This window comes from Camarhynchus parvulus, chromosome 28 (assembly GCF_901933205.1).
Source record: "Camarhynchus parvulus chromosome 28, STF_HiC, whole genome shotgun sequence".
NCBI classification, from domain to species: Eukaryota; Metazoa; Chordata; class Aves; order Passeriformes; family Thraupidae; genus Camarhynchus; species Camarhynchus parvulus.
In genome coordinates, this window is record NC_044598.1 from 2,566,890 (window position 1) to 2,580,561 (window position 13,672).

General features: G+C 62.9%; 2 protein-coding genes across 2 annotated transcripts; one reads left to right on the forward strand and one right to left on the reverse strand.

Annotated features, from left to right (window-relative positions):
* Nucleotides 1-877: 877 nt before the first annotated feature.
* LOC115914146 (complement factor D-like) lies at nt 878-3,466 on the reverse strand. The gene is made up of 5 exons (XM_030966498.1): nt 3,217-3,466; nt 2,888-3,041; nt 2,531-2,675; nt 1,944-2,201; nt 878-1,373 (listed from the first exon to the last, which is right to left on the reverse strand). Exons 1-5 carry the CDS (start codon nt 3,281-3,283, stop codon nt 1,197-1,199), a joined length of 801 nt encoding a protein of 266 aa, XP_030822358.1. The 5' UTR covers nt 3,284-3,466; the 3' UTR covers nt 878-1,196.
* Nucleotides 3,467-5,899: 2,433 nt separating this feature from the next.
* Nucleotides 5,900-11,375, forward strand: PLPPR3 (phospholipid phosphatase related 3). Its single transcript, XM_030966495.1, has 9 exons — nt 5,900-6,023; nt 6,651-6,769; nt 6,902-7,087; nt 7,206-7,335; nt 7,517-7,712; nt 7,788-7,845; nt 8,040-8,213; nt 8,434-8,559; nt 9,941-11,375. The coding sequence occupies exons 2-9, from the start codon at nt 6,695-6,697 to the stop codon at nt 11,075-11,077; spliced, it is 2,082 nt and encodes a 693-aa protein (XP_030822355.1). The 5' UTR covers nt 5,900-6,023; nt 6,651-6,694; the 3' UTR covers nt 11,078-11,375.
* Nucleotides 11,376-13,672: the final 2,297 nt, after the last annotated feature.

Genomic DNA, 13,672 nt, shown 5'->3' on the forward strand with positions numbered 1-13,672 from the left:
TGCATCCCAGCCAGCAATTCCAGGTCCCTACAGACCGTTTAAGAGCCAGTCTTAGTACATTGCTTTCCCTCTGGAACCATGATTTCATTATTCTTGAGAACTGGAGCTGGTGACAGAGTTCATCCCTCGACTCCGGCGAATGTTTCACTGCACAGAGTGGGAAGAGCTGTACAGACCTCACCCCCTCTCTGCTCTGCTGGTAATTAGGGACAATCAAATGGCTAATTAGGAAACTGCACCTTATTAAGGCTCTTTTCCCCTGTAAGTAAAACTCAAACAGGGCCCTCTGTGAGCTCCTCATAGAACAGGTTTGGGGTTATTTAATGTTTGATTGGGAACAGCAGCAGAGCAGGGGGATGGGGACACATTGGTGTCCCCCTCAGCTCCCTGCTGACCACAGAGCTCCTGGGATGGCACTGGAAGGGTCTGGCAGTGCCCTGGGCTGTGCTGCTGCCCTGCTCCCAGCTCTTGTGCCTTGGCCCTGCTCCCTCCCAAGACAGGGCAGTGGGAGAGCAGGACTCTGGGGGTGACCAGAGTGGTGGGAAGGTGGCTCTGCCCTGCCCTGCCCCTCAGCTCCTGGGACAAGAGCATCCCAGTGAGAATCCAGGATGGATCCCACTGTGGGAGCCAGAGCTGCCGCTGCCATATCAGCTACAGGCAGATTCTGCTTTCCCAAATGTTCACACAATGTCCCAGATCTCCATCCTATTGTGGCCACACTGCAGGATGTGTCCCCTGCTCCCACCCAAGGCCACCCCGTCCCCAAGGGCACAACCTCAGCGTGTCCCACCCCATGTCCAGCTCCCCCCCGGGGCAGGGGCTCCTGCACAGACGCCCCCAGCTCCTCCTTGTCCCCTCTCCTCCAGCCCAGCAGCTCTGCAGGAATCATCATCATCATCACTTTATTGCAGCGGTCGCAGGCAGCGTTCTGGGCACCTTCAGCAAAGCCTCTGGAGGGCTGTGACCCCCGATTCTCCCCCACCCGGGCCCTGTGCTTTGTGAGTGGGGGGCCAGGGACCCCCTTGCTTGGTTCCTCACCAGTCCCCTGGCCCAGCCCTCCTCCAGGCTCGTGGGGACACGCTGGCAGCGGGGTGGGCAGCGGTGGGAGCCCGTGGCACATGGCACAGCAGCGCTGGGTGTGCTCTGGCCGTGCTGGCAGCAGCAAGCCTGGCAAGGAGCAGGTCCCTGGGGTGCCCTCAGCGGGTGTCCCCCTCCCCATGGGCGGCAGAGGCCATGACGCTGTCGATCCAGCCCACGTAGGGGGCGATGCGGGTGTAGATGGCCGGTTTCTTGTAGTTGCCGCAGACGCGGGAGCCGGCCGTGAGCACTCCCTCGGCCACCCCGCCGCACACCAGCGGCCCGCCGGAGTCTCCCTGCAGGACCAGACCTCATCAGCACGGCCGAGGACACCCAGCCCATCTCCCACCCCTCGTTCCGTCTTCCCCCAGGCACCTGTGAGCTGCTCTGCAGCGGCCAGCAAGGGGCACCACCCCGGGGACGCTGCCCCCTCCTGCTCTGCAGCCTCTCCCAGGCTGTGAGCATTGTGCCCACTGTCCCCTCCTAGCCCTGCGTGGATCCTTGTTGAGTGTTTGGTACCTTGCAGGTGTCCTTCCTGCTGGGGTCAGTGCACATCATGTTGGGGGTGATGGTGCCAAGGGTTTGCCAGGACACCCCACAGGGGGCACCCACACTGCCCCCTCCTGCTGTGCAGCTGCCTCTCCCCACTGCACCCTCCCAGCCCTGTGTGGATCCTTGTTGTGTGTTTGGTCCTTCCTGCAGGAGCTGGTGCACATCATGTTGTGGGTGATGGTGCCAAGGGTTTGCCAGGACACCCCACCACAAGGAGAACCCACCCTGAGGATGCTGTGCCCTCCTGCTCTGCACCTCTCCCAGGCTGTGGGCATTGTGCCCATTGCCCCCTCCCAGCCCTGGGGGTGTGCTACCTTGCAGGTGTCCTTCCTGCGGGAGTCGGTGCACATCATGTTGGGGGTGATGGTGCCGTCGTGGCGGGTGCGGTGGTTGCAGACGTCCCGGCTGATCACCGGCCGCTCCAGCTGCTGCAGTTTGTCGGGCCGGGTGCCGCTGTGGTCCGTGGTGCCCCAGCCCGCCACCTCGCACACCGTGTCGGCCGCCACGTCCCTGTCCTCCCGCTGGAAGGGCAGCACCCGCACGTCCGTGTTCAGCTCCGCTTCCTCCTCCAGCTGCCACAAAGCCACAGGGGGAGCCGGGTCACGCCGGCAGCCGTGCCCTGACACCGAGACCACCCTGGCCTCAGCCACACTCAGGGCTTTGCGACCTCATTGGAGCCCCAGGATGCAGCCAGAGAGCAGAGCTGGAGCTCTGAGGAGGATGGAGGGATGTGGACACAGCTCAAAGCTCTTTGCTGGGGGAAGCAGGGACGGTTTCATGGCACAGGGAGGGATGGCCCAGCCTGACCGTGAGGATTTCCTCCACCGCAGGGCGCCAAGAGACAGTGGGATTTGCAAGAATGGGGCTGTGCCTGGTGGGGAGGAGGGTGCCACCAGCCCACCTGGAGGAGGAGCAGGTCATCCTTGTTGTTGTGGATGTTGCTGCCAGGGTGGGGGAACTGGGCACGAACTCGGTACAGGCGTTTGTGGGGCTCGGGCTGCGTCAGCGAGTGGGCACCCAGCAGCACCTGGAAGAGTTTGCCATCCCTGGAAGAGATCAGAGTGTGGGACAAACAAATGGGGTGCTGTGGGGGGCTGCAGAGCCCAGCAGGGAGCTCCAGGAGGCCCTACAGGCACTGCCCAGTCTGCTCTGCAGGTGGGAGCTGAGTTCCCCACTCCGACACTGGGGTCCCAGAGTGGGGTTTGGCCTGAGCCCTGGAGCCCCCCAGCCCTGCACCGACCCCCCCAGGCCCACTCACGTCTCCTCCATGCAGTGGGCAGCGCTCAGCACCCACTGCTGGGCGATGAGGAAGCCCCCACAGACGTGCTGCCCGTCCAGCTGCAGCGAGGCCATGTAGGGCTTCAGGTGGGGCTTGGCTTCAGAGCCCCTCAGGATCCGTCCCCGGGGCTGCCCTGCAGAGAGAGGCCAGCGACACAGGGTAGTGCCACTGCCGTGGTCCCTTCCCAGAGCCCCAGACCCCTCCTCATGGGCTGCACCAGCACCTGGCTGCAGGTGGGGGCAGGAATTGGGGAGCAGGGCAGGGACCCAGAGCTGTGTCAGTGCCCTGGGGTGCAGGGGAGCACTCACCATCCACTGGGGCCCAGAGCAGCAGCAGCAGAGCCAGGACAAGCACGGGAGCAGGGCTTGGCCCCATGGCTGCAGAGCTGGTGATGCCTCTGCCCGCCCGGGGGTTTTGGGGTGCAGGGAGGACGCTGCTCACCCGGGGCTGGGGCTGGGACTCGCTTTTATGTCCAGTTTGGGGCGGCGGGGAGGGGGGCAGGAAAAGGGGGGAGCGGAGGGAGCGGGGGGGTTTCCGCAGCGTGGGCTGAATGTTTTGAAATATTCCGCTTATAAAAGGGGTCAAGAGTTCCCGGCACAAACAGCGCGGGAGGAGGAAACAGCCCGGCCCAGCTGCCGGCCCTGGCACCCGCCGCCGGGGATTTCTGCGCCGGGGTTTCGAATGCTGAAAAAGTTCAGGCTTTTGGCAAAAGGAGGCTCCGGGAAATTCTATCCCCGCCCTCCCAGGGGCCCCCGTCCCGGCTTGGGGGCCGGTCCCTGGTGGGTGCTGGGTGCCCAGGGGTACAAACCCACCCCGTCACCCCTGCCCGAGGGGTTCCTGCAGGGGTCTGGGGGGTGACGGCAGCCGCAGGGGCGGTGTCCGGGGTGCCGCGGCAGCCCCGCTCCCCTCTGCCTTTCTCCCCGGTGCCGCTAAGCGGAGCCACCGCCCCGGCTCCCACCGAGCCCGGAGCCGCCCGGAGCCGCTCGGTGCCCCCTCCCGGGCTCGTTCCCGGAACTGTTGGGGGAGATGAAACAGAAAAGCCTTATAAATATGATTGTCTGGCAAAAGATTTTGAGAATATAGAAACTATAAGTGAGATTGAAATGAAAGCAAGCTTTGAGATCCCTCAGTTACTGAACAACGGGAAAACAATGGTGTGGCTGGCTGAAGGTAATCCCCTTTTGATGGAACAACACCCTCTGCTTGCAGACAGGCCTAAGGGTCAGAGCAGACCCTACAGCTTGGCAGAAGAGGCCCAAAGAGGAGTTTTCAGGGTTTAAAATGTAGCACAGTATGGTAATGTAATGATTCTTATAGGCTGTATGGAAATGCTATAGGATTTGTGTATTGTACTAGATTGGTTAGTGAGAATCAGAATATTCAGCACAGAAGAAGATTTATTGTATTGTAACAGGAACTTCGCTCTCTTACACTCTTACCCTTTTACTCTCTTACCCTCTCATCCTCTCTCCCCCTCTCATCTCAGGCCTGCTCTGAGCTGTGCCTGGCAGCTCCCAGCAGGGCCCTGCACCCAGGCCCTTTGCAATAAACCCCAAATTCCAGACCTGGCTGCAGAGATCTCTCATCTCCGTCCATCCCAACCATGCTACCCCCAATGCTCCTACACGGAGCCTCTCACCGCTCCTCGAGCTCCCGCTGCCTTCCCCACCTTGCCGGGATGGCCAAGGTGGCTGGGTCAGGCCGAGCTCCCGACAGCGCAGCTGGGGCCGAGCAGGGCTCCAGGAGACACCCACCCTCTCCTTCATTCCCTGCCCCACGAGCTTTCACACCCCCGAGCTGCCGCATTCCCTTTGTCCGGCTGCTCAGACCCCCCCATCTCCCCGATCTCTGACCCCCCTGACCCCCCAGGCCACTGGTCAGCGAGTGGCCGGACACACCAGCGGGGAGGTCCCCGAGGCTCAGATGTCCCTCTGTCCCTCAGGTGTCCCTCTGCAGCGGTGGCTCCGCCTTCCCGGTGTCCCCACGCTGGGCAGGGGTCGGAGCAGGGTGGTGGTGTCCTGGGAGGGGGCTGAGCCCGGCTCAAATCCGGCATTTTCCGCAGCTTAATCGCAGCTTCCAGGGATTCGGGATTTCCATGTTAAATACGCCGGGAGATTTCGGACCACTTAGGGCCAAAAATGGAACGAGGGCACCGTGTGGAGCCCGGGCTGCTCAGACCCCGGGCCGGGAGAGGGTGGTTGGGGGGACAAGTGAATGTGGGGTGCAGGGAATGGGGTACAGGGTGGGATATGGGGTAGGACAGAACCGGGATCCTCTGCAGAGTGAGGGCAGATGGGGCTGGGGGGCTGCTGCCTCTGCCAGGAGGGGCTGGGAGCCTCCAGAAAGCAAAGGGAGCTGCACCCACCTCCCTCCCCAGGCCCAAATTTGGGAGGCTCCTGCTTGAGAAGTCCCTGGCACTGTCCCTGGGGGTATTTGTGAGCTTGGGTCCAGGAGTTCCTCTCCTGAAACCCTCGGGTACCACGGGCAGGGCAAGCACTCCCCGGCCGACAGAGCCCAGGGGGGGCTGGCTGACCTCTGGGGTGATGAATTTCGGGGTCAAAACTCACCCCTCCGTGGTTTTGGGGTCACATCTCACCCCCGTGGTGTGGCACCACTCCTCAGGTCCCCCCAAACTAAGGCAGGGGAGGGGGCTCTTGGCCAGGAGGGGCCTTGGGGCAGGGGCACCACGCCCGCAGCACAGGGGGACAAGGGTAGATCGGGGGGGCGGCCCCGGGACCCCCCGGTGCCTGGGCCCGGTCCGGGGTGCGGAGCGAGGTCGGTCCCGCTGCCGTCCTCGGCCCCGCCCGCCCTTTGTCTCTCCTCGTTCTCCCCCCCGACCTCCCGACCCCTCCCGACCCCCCCAGACCCCCATCCCTGCACCGGCGGGGGCTCGGCGGCCCGGGAGGGGCCGGGGGCGGCGGGGCGGAGCGGGGGGCGGCGGGCGAGGGAGGAGGAGAAGGAGGAGGAGGAGAGGGAGGAGGAGGAGGAGGCGGCGGGGGCGGAGGAAGCCGCCGCTCCCCGCGCTCCGCCGAGGCAGGAGCATCCCGGATCGCGGGGACACGGGGACAGCCCCCCCCGGCCGCCGCTGCCGCCGAGCCCCGCGGCCGCCGCCGAGGTGAGTGGGGCGCACGGAGCGGCACAAAGGGCCGCTCCTCCTCCTCCTCCCCCGACACCCCCTCCAGTCCTCGGCCCCGACCCCCGCCCGCGGCTGCGGCACGGTCCGTGCCAAGGGGAGGTTCCCGCTGCGCCCCCGCCCTCCCGGTGATACCCCCGGTTCATCCCCCGGTATTTCCCCCCCTCCCTTTCATTGCCCCTCGTCCCTCCATCCCCGTTATCCTCCCCCTCCTCGTTTCGCAGCCCGGGCTCGGTGCAATCTCGTGCGGTTGGGCCGGGAGGGTTCGGGGAGCCCCATCCCCGGCCCGGCTCTGCGGGCACACCCCCCTCTGCACGCCCTCCGCATCCAGCCTGTCGCGGTGCTGACCGCCTGTCGCGACAGAGCCTCCGCCCCACCTGTTGTTGTCACAGCCCCTGGCTCGGCTGGGCACCCCCGGGGCGCTGGGGGCACCCCCAGTTCCAGCCTGGTGAGCGGGGGCGCTGCTGTGACCTGGGGGTGACAGGAGGGACAGGGGGTGTCCCTGCAGGGCCGGGTGGTGGCTCGGGGGTGCTCATCCCCCTCCAGGGACTTGGAGGGGTGACCAGGGGTGACCGTGGCTGCCATGTGGTGACACTGGTGCCCCCACAGGGTGGAGGCACAGCCCGGTGGGACCCCTGCAGCTGCCCAGGACCATGATCCCCCCCAAGGAGAAAACCCGCGCCCCCAAGGACAGCATGACACTCCTGCCCTGCTTCTACTTCGTGGAGGTGGGTGTGGGGAGGGTGGGCACGGCCTGGGGGCTGTGCAGGGCCCTGGCACGGTGGTTTGGGTTCTGTGCCCTGTTCTGTGCGGTGCCATCACCCCGGGGGTCGTTGGTCCCCACTCTGTCCCCTCCCCAGCTGCCCATCGTGGCCTCCTCCGTGGTGACACTCTATTTCCTGGAGCTCACGGACCTCTTCAAGCCGGCCAAGGTGGGCTTCCAGTGCCATGACCGGGCTCTCTCCATGCCCTACGTGGAGACCAACGAGGAGCTCATCCCGCTGCTGATGCTGCTCAGCCTGGCCTTCGCCGCGCCCGCCGCCTCGGTGCGTCCGGGTTTGTCCCGCTGGGGATTGGGGTCCTCCTGGTGCCTGGCAGTGCCCAGCATCCATCAGGGGCTTTGCCAACACCCCAGCCCTGCCTGAGGCAGCGGTTCCTTCACAGATCATGGTCGGGGAGGGCATGGTGTACTGCCTGCAGTCCCGGCTCAAGGGCCGCGCCGGTGCCGAGGGCAGCATCAACGCTGGCGGCTGCAACTTCAACTCCTTCCTGCGCCGCACCGTCAGGTTTGTGGGTACGTTGTGCCACAGCCTGGGCAGGATCTGGGGGCTGGAGGGGATGTGGGGCCACCCTGGCTGTGACAGCAGGAGCACAGCCCCATCCAGACCCTGGACACTGCACCAGACCCATGCCAGTGGGTGCCCCAGGGCTGGTGAGTCCTGGCTGCCCCACTGTCCCATTCCTGCCATCCCCAGGCGTGCACGTGTTCGGGCTCTGTGCCACAGCCCTGGTGACAGACGTCATCCAGCTGGCCACAGGCTACCACGCTCCCTTCTTCCTGACTGTCTGCAAGCCCAACTACACCCTGCTGGGCACCCCCTGCGACGCCAACCCCTACATCACCCAGGACATCTGCTCGGGCACCGACAAGCACGCCATCCTCTCTGCCAGGTACGTGCCAGGGGAGCCCTGTGTGGCACTGCCAGCCCTCCTGCCCTGTCCCAACCATGTGCCTTCTCCCTGCAGGAAGACCTTCCCATCCCAGCACGCCACACTCTCAGCTTTTGCTGCTGTCTATGTGTCGGTGAGTTCCCAGCGCTGCCTGGCACACGCTGGCTTGGCACAAGTCCCATGCCATGGGCAGCTGTGTCCCTCTCCTGTTGGCACAGACAAGCTCTGGCCAATATTGCTGTGCCCATGCTGGGTGTGTGCAGGCACCTGCAGTCCCACACGCACCCGAGAGCTCTGTGCATGACTAACAGCCTGTTCCTGCCCCAGATGTATTTCAACTCCATCATCTCGGACAGCACCAAGCTCCTCAAGCCCATCCTGGTCTTTGCCTTCGCCATTGCTGCTGGCATCTGCGGCCTGACCCAGATCACCCAGTACCGCAGCCACCCTGCTGATGTCTACGTGGGCTTCCTGATCGGTGCTGGCATTGCCGCCTACCTGGTGGGTGCTGGTCCTGCCCGTGCCCAGGGAGGGGCTGGGGGATGCTCTGGGGCCATTTGACTCCACAGTCTCCAGAGCAGCTGCGGCTACGCCATCCCTGGAATTGTTCAAGGCTAGACAGGGCTTGGAGCAACTTCATCTAGTGGCAGGGACTAGATGACCTTTAAAAGTCCTTCCCAACACAAACCATTCTAGGATTCTGTGGTTCCCCTTCCCACAGGCTTTCCATGCTGTCGGCAACTTCCGTGCCCCAACGGAGCGAGTCCCGACCCAGGCGCCGGCCAAGGACGCGCTGCGGGCGCTGACGCAGCGGGGCCACGACTCCGTCTACCACCAGAACAAATCGGTGAGTGTTGTCATCGTAGTGCAAGAGTTCCATTGTCATTACATTGCAAAGGCTCCCTATTGCTGGAGTTTTGTGCCTCCCTGATGCTTCTTGTAGGCAGCTCCTCTAGGCACTGACTCTTCCTTGTCCTCGCAGTAACCAACTGTGTGACCCTGTTCACAGGGGTCTCAGGATGAGGGAAGAGACGAGGATCTGACTCCATGGTTCAGAAGGCTTCATTTATTATTGTATGATATGTATTATATTAAAACTATACTAAAAGTATAGAAGAAAGGATTTCATCAGAAAGCTAGCTAAGAATAGAATAAGAAGGAATGATAACAAAAACTTCTGTCTCGGACAGAGAGTCCAAGCCAGCTGATTGTGATTGGCCACTAATTACAAACAACCAACATGGGACAATCAAAGATCCACCTGTTGCATTCTGTAGCAGCAGATAACCATTGTTTACATTTTGTTCCTGAGGCCTCTCAGCTTCTCAGGAGGAAAGGATTTTTCATAAAAGATGTCTGCGACACAACTGACTCCAGATCCCTCAACCAACCAATCCACTCTTTTAGAACACTCTTCTTATTTGCTACAGGTGTGGCCTGTTAAAATCAGGCCTGCTCCTAATCTTTAGTAATTGGTTCAGCTGCAACTCTTTACGGGATAAGATTACATTCTATACCACCTTCATTTACCCATACTGTGTCTTGGTTTGGAAAGACAGGTGTCTGCTAAGGAAGGCAGGAGCCTCCTCTGAAATGGAGAATATAAACCCCTCCGAATTGCTATAAATTTTAAATTAAAGGGCTCTCAGGCAAAAAATATGGGAGCAGGAAATAACAGTTCTTTAATAGGGAATAAAAAAAATAAAAGGATAAAATAAACAATGCAGTACACTAGAACAACACTGACAGAGTCAGAACCCAACCTGACACCCTGTGTGTCAGGGTGTTGGCAGCAGTCCCATTGGAATTGTGGCTGCAGCCCTCCTGCAGTGTCAGGGGTGGTTCTGTTGGAGCGGGGATCCTGTAGAGAAGGATGTATTCTTCCTCTGAAGATCCAATGGAAGAAGAGGCAGCTGCTGTTCCTCTGGGGAATCCCGTGGAGAAGCCGTGCTGGTGTTTCAAAAAACTCTGGATTATATCCAGGCAGGAATGCTTGGCTCCTCCCTCTGGGCTCACATCTCCCAGTGGGATGTTATAGTTCTTATCAGCCATGCAGGGACATTCAATAGTCTGTTATCAGCAATGTCCCCTCCCGAGGGAGGTGTGAATGTGGTCACTCAAAGAGAGAGATAAGGCAAACTGCCCACTTGACAAAAGATAATCTGCCATACAGATGGTAACAGAAAACATCTTGCATTGCAATCTGGAACAACTGTATCCCCCTGCAGGTGAGCACCGACGAGCTGAACCCGCAGGCGCGCCTGGAGGAGGCGGCGCGGCCGGTGCCGCGCGAGAAGAACTCTCTGGGCAGCCTGAAACGGGCCAGCGTGGACGTGGACCTGCTGGCCCCACGCAGCCCCATGGGCAAGGAGAACATGGTGACCTTCAGCAACACCCTGCCCCGCGTCAACACCCCCTCCATGGATGACCCCGCGCGGCGCCACATGACCATCCACGTCCCCGTGGACGCCTCCCGTTCCAAGCAGCTCATCACCGAGTGGAAGCAGAAGTCGCTGGAGGGCCGGAGCATGACGCTGGCCGAGGAGGCGGCGCAGGGCCGGGCTGTGGGGGAGCCCGGTGAGGAGGTGCCCCCCTCTCTGTACCCCACGGTGCAGGCACGCTCGGCCGAGCGGGCGGCCATGGGGCCTCGTGTGCTGATCCAGCCCCGGCCGGGCGCCTCGCAGCTGGTGCACATCCCCGAGGAGAGCCAGGCGGGCGCCGGGGCTGCAGCCGGCAGCGCGGCGGCTGTGAGGGCCAAGTGGGTGATGGTGGCAGAGAAGGGGGGAGCGCAGAGGGTGGCCAACCCCCCGCGCCTGATGCAGGTCATCGCCATGTCCAAGCAGCAGAGCCTTGTCTCCGTCACGCCCAAGCACTCGGAGACGTCCTCGTCCTCCACCAGCTCTGACTCCTCGCAGTACCGCTCGCCCTCGGAGCGCGACAGCTCCAGCATCATCACCATCGACGCCCACGCCCCTCACCACCCCGTGGTCCACCTGTCTGCTGGCAACGGGCCCTGGGAGTGGAAGTCGGGGCTGAAGGGGCCAGAGGGGCCAGACACCTACGAGCTGGGCGAGGTGGGGAAAGATTTCCACGGCTTCCGCCCGGCCAAGAGCGCCGGCGTCTCCCCTGGCTCCTCTGTCAGCGACATGGAGCAGGACGAGCCGCGCTACGGCAGCCTGGCCGCCATCCCGGGGGCAGCAGGGGGTGGTGGGGAGCGGGTGGAAGCCCCCCCTGAGGGGCTGCTGGCCACAGCCAGCCGTGACTCCACGCTGCGGAGGAAGCCGGCCGAGCGGGACGGGCCAGGGGACAGCGAGGTGGACCTGTACTACAAGAAGATGCAGGCAGGCCGCAGGTTTAAGGACTGAGCCCCGGTGTCCCATGCCCCTGCCCTGATTTGGGGGGCTCTGTGATGCTGGGGTGCCTCTTCAGGGGATGGCAGGACAGGGCTGGATTTGCTCTGGACCGGCACGGCCATGCTGGTGACATCTGTGGGACCCCTGGCACGGGACCCTGCTCCTGCTCGGGCAGCTGGTGGGGCTCTGTCCCCCCACAGGTTGTGGGGCTGGGCAGCTCCAAGCACTTTTGACTTTCTTTTTCTCTCTAACACTGGTGCTGACATTTCCGAGGGGTTATTTTATTCCAGCTCTGGAAGTGGATGTCTGTAGGGGGGGCGGGGAGGGACGAATGGTGCTGAAGGGCTTTGGGGGAGAATAGATTAAAGGGTTTAATAGGGGGAAGAGGCTGCTGTGGGGCAGCAGGCCCTAGATCATGTGGGGGTTTGTGGGTGCTGGGGGTCCTGTGACACCCCCCATCCTGCACCACTGGTCTGAGGGAGCCTGAGGGTGGACAGACTGGGAGGGGGGGTCTGCCCAGTGCTGTGGCTCTGGGTGTGAGAGGCTGTAAATACTGCAGGGACTGCAGGAGAGGGGGATTTTGGGCTGGGGATGCAGTGGGGGCTGAGCTCTGCCCCAGGAGGAGCTGCCCTGGGCTGCAGCTGAGGTTTGGGGGGAAGCAGGGAGGGAATCTCCAGGCTGCGAATGTCGGGCAACAGCTGGAGCTGCTGTGGTTTGAAAAGCAAATAAACACGTGGATGTTGCCTGGCTGGGTTATTTTGGCAGGTGGGGGCAGCTGAATCCCACAGCTGGAGGTGTGGGGGGGTAGGACCAGGGCTCTGTGGGAGTTCCCAGCCCCGGGGAGCAGTGGCTGGGGCAGCTGTGTCCCCCCCCAACAGGACATTGTGCCGATGGCACCAAACTGCCACTGCCAATTGGATTAACAGTGGATATCCCAAAGCCTTTGCCTTGCAAACATATGGATTATCCACATAACCCTGACTCGGTGCTGGAAAAGCCACCCGGGATTAGCAGGAGGATTGAGGCAGCAGCTCGTGGTGTGGGGGGTTGTGGGGAGCCCTTGGGGGGTGGGAGATGAAGGGTCCCACTCCAACCAGCACGAGGGCCCTGGGGCTGCTCCATCCAGCCGTGGTGACCCGGGGAAGTGACCCGGAGAGGTGACCCGGGGAGGTGACCCGGGGAGGTGACCCGCAGCCGCTGGCGAAGGTCACCGGCATTGACGCCACGCTCCGACGGTCCCTGGTGGGGGTCGGGGCGATGCGGGGGCTCCCAGCCCAGCAGCCCCCCGTCGCCCCCGCGCTCACGGCTCATTGCGGTGCCGATGGCGTCACACGCCGCTTCCCGCCGCCTCTGACCCAGCGGTTTCCATGGCAACTGACAGCCCCGCATCGCTCTCGCAGTCTCGGGCAACCCCTCCCCAGCCCCGCAGCCGCCTTGGGCAGCCCCCCCTCAACAGCCGCTGCTGCATCGCTTGGGGACCCGCGGGGTCGGGGGGAGCGGGACCATCCTCATCCTCATCCTCATCCTCATCCTCATCCTCATCCTCATCATCCCCCCAAGGCTGCGGCAGGAGGGGCTGTCAGCCCCCACCTCATCAGCTGCAGCCCGGACTCTGCCTCGGCACCACTCGTGTCCCTTTTCCCTTCGGGACACCCTCTGCCCGGAGTCCCCACGTGTCCCCCGGGTGAGCCCCAGGCACAGGGCTCGCCTTTGTGACACACAAAGGGCTCAGCCCCACTCTCGGCCCCGCCCCGGGGTTCGCTTTATGATTTGGGATTCCCAAATCGCTCCTCGATTTGGGATTCCTGCTTTGGGGTTCCAGCTAATTCCCTTTCCACACCCCACCGTGCTGGAAGCGTGGGGAAGGCAGGGCTTTAGGGTGCTCAGCCCGCAGGCAGCACCTTCCCCAAGGCCGGGCTTTAGGGTGCTCAGTCCACGGGCAGCACCTTCCCCAAGGCCGGGCTTTAGGATGCTCACCCCGCAGGCAGCATCTTCCCCAAGGCCGGGCTTTAGGGCACTCAGTCCACAGGCAGCACCTTCCCCCGGCTCCAGGCAGGGGCTGGAACAGCCCTTTGGTGTGGAGCCTGAGCTTTTTCCCGTTAAAGGCAGCGTTCAGGGCAGTTTGTCAGAGCCAGCCTGGGGTGGGGAAGACACAGAGGCAGCCCCCGACACGGCTCTGCTGTCCCGGGGCCGGGCTGGGGGGTTCTGCCGTGGGAAGGGGTAGGACATGACCCCCCTGAAGCCACCTCTGTTCCCATGGGGACCCCCCCGGCCATTGCTGCCACCGCAGTTGGATCTTTCAGCTGCTCCAGCAGCCGAGCAGTGTCCGAGGGGCCAGGGAAGGGCACAGGGATGCCCGCGGCAGTTGCAAAGCCTGGGCTGGGCCCCAGAGAACTCAGAGAAGCAACCCCGGAGCGCTGACCCTGGGCCCGGCATTCACAGGCACAGAGGCAGCTGTTACAAATCCCATCAGCCTTTCAAGGAACAACAGCGGTCCCTTTGAGCAGCCCCCGGCTCCAGCAGGACCCCCTCGGTAACCCTGGAGGCAGAGGGCTGTGCAAACGCCTGTGGAATATTCTGGAGCCTAATGGCAGCTCAGCCCAGAGG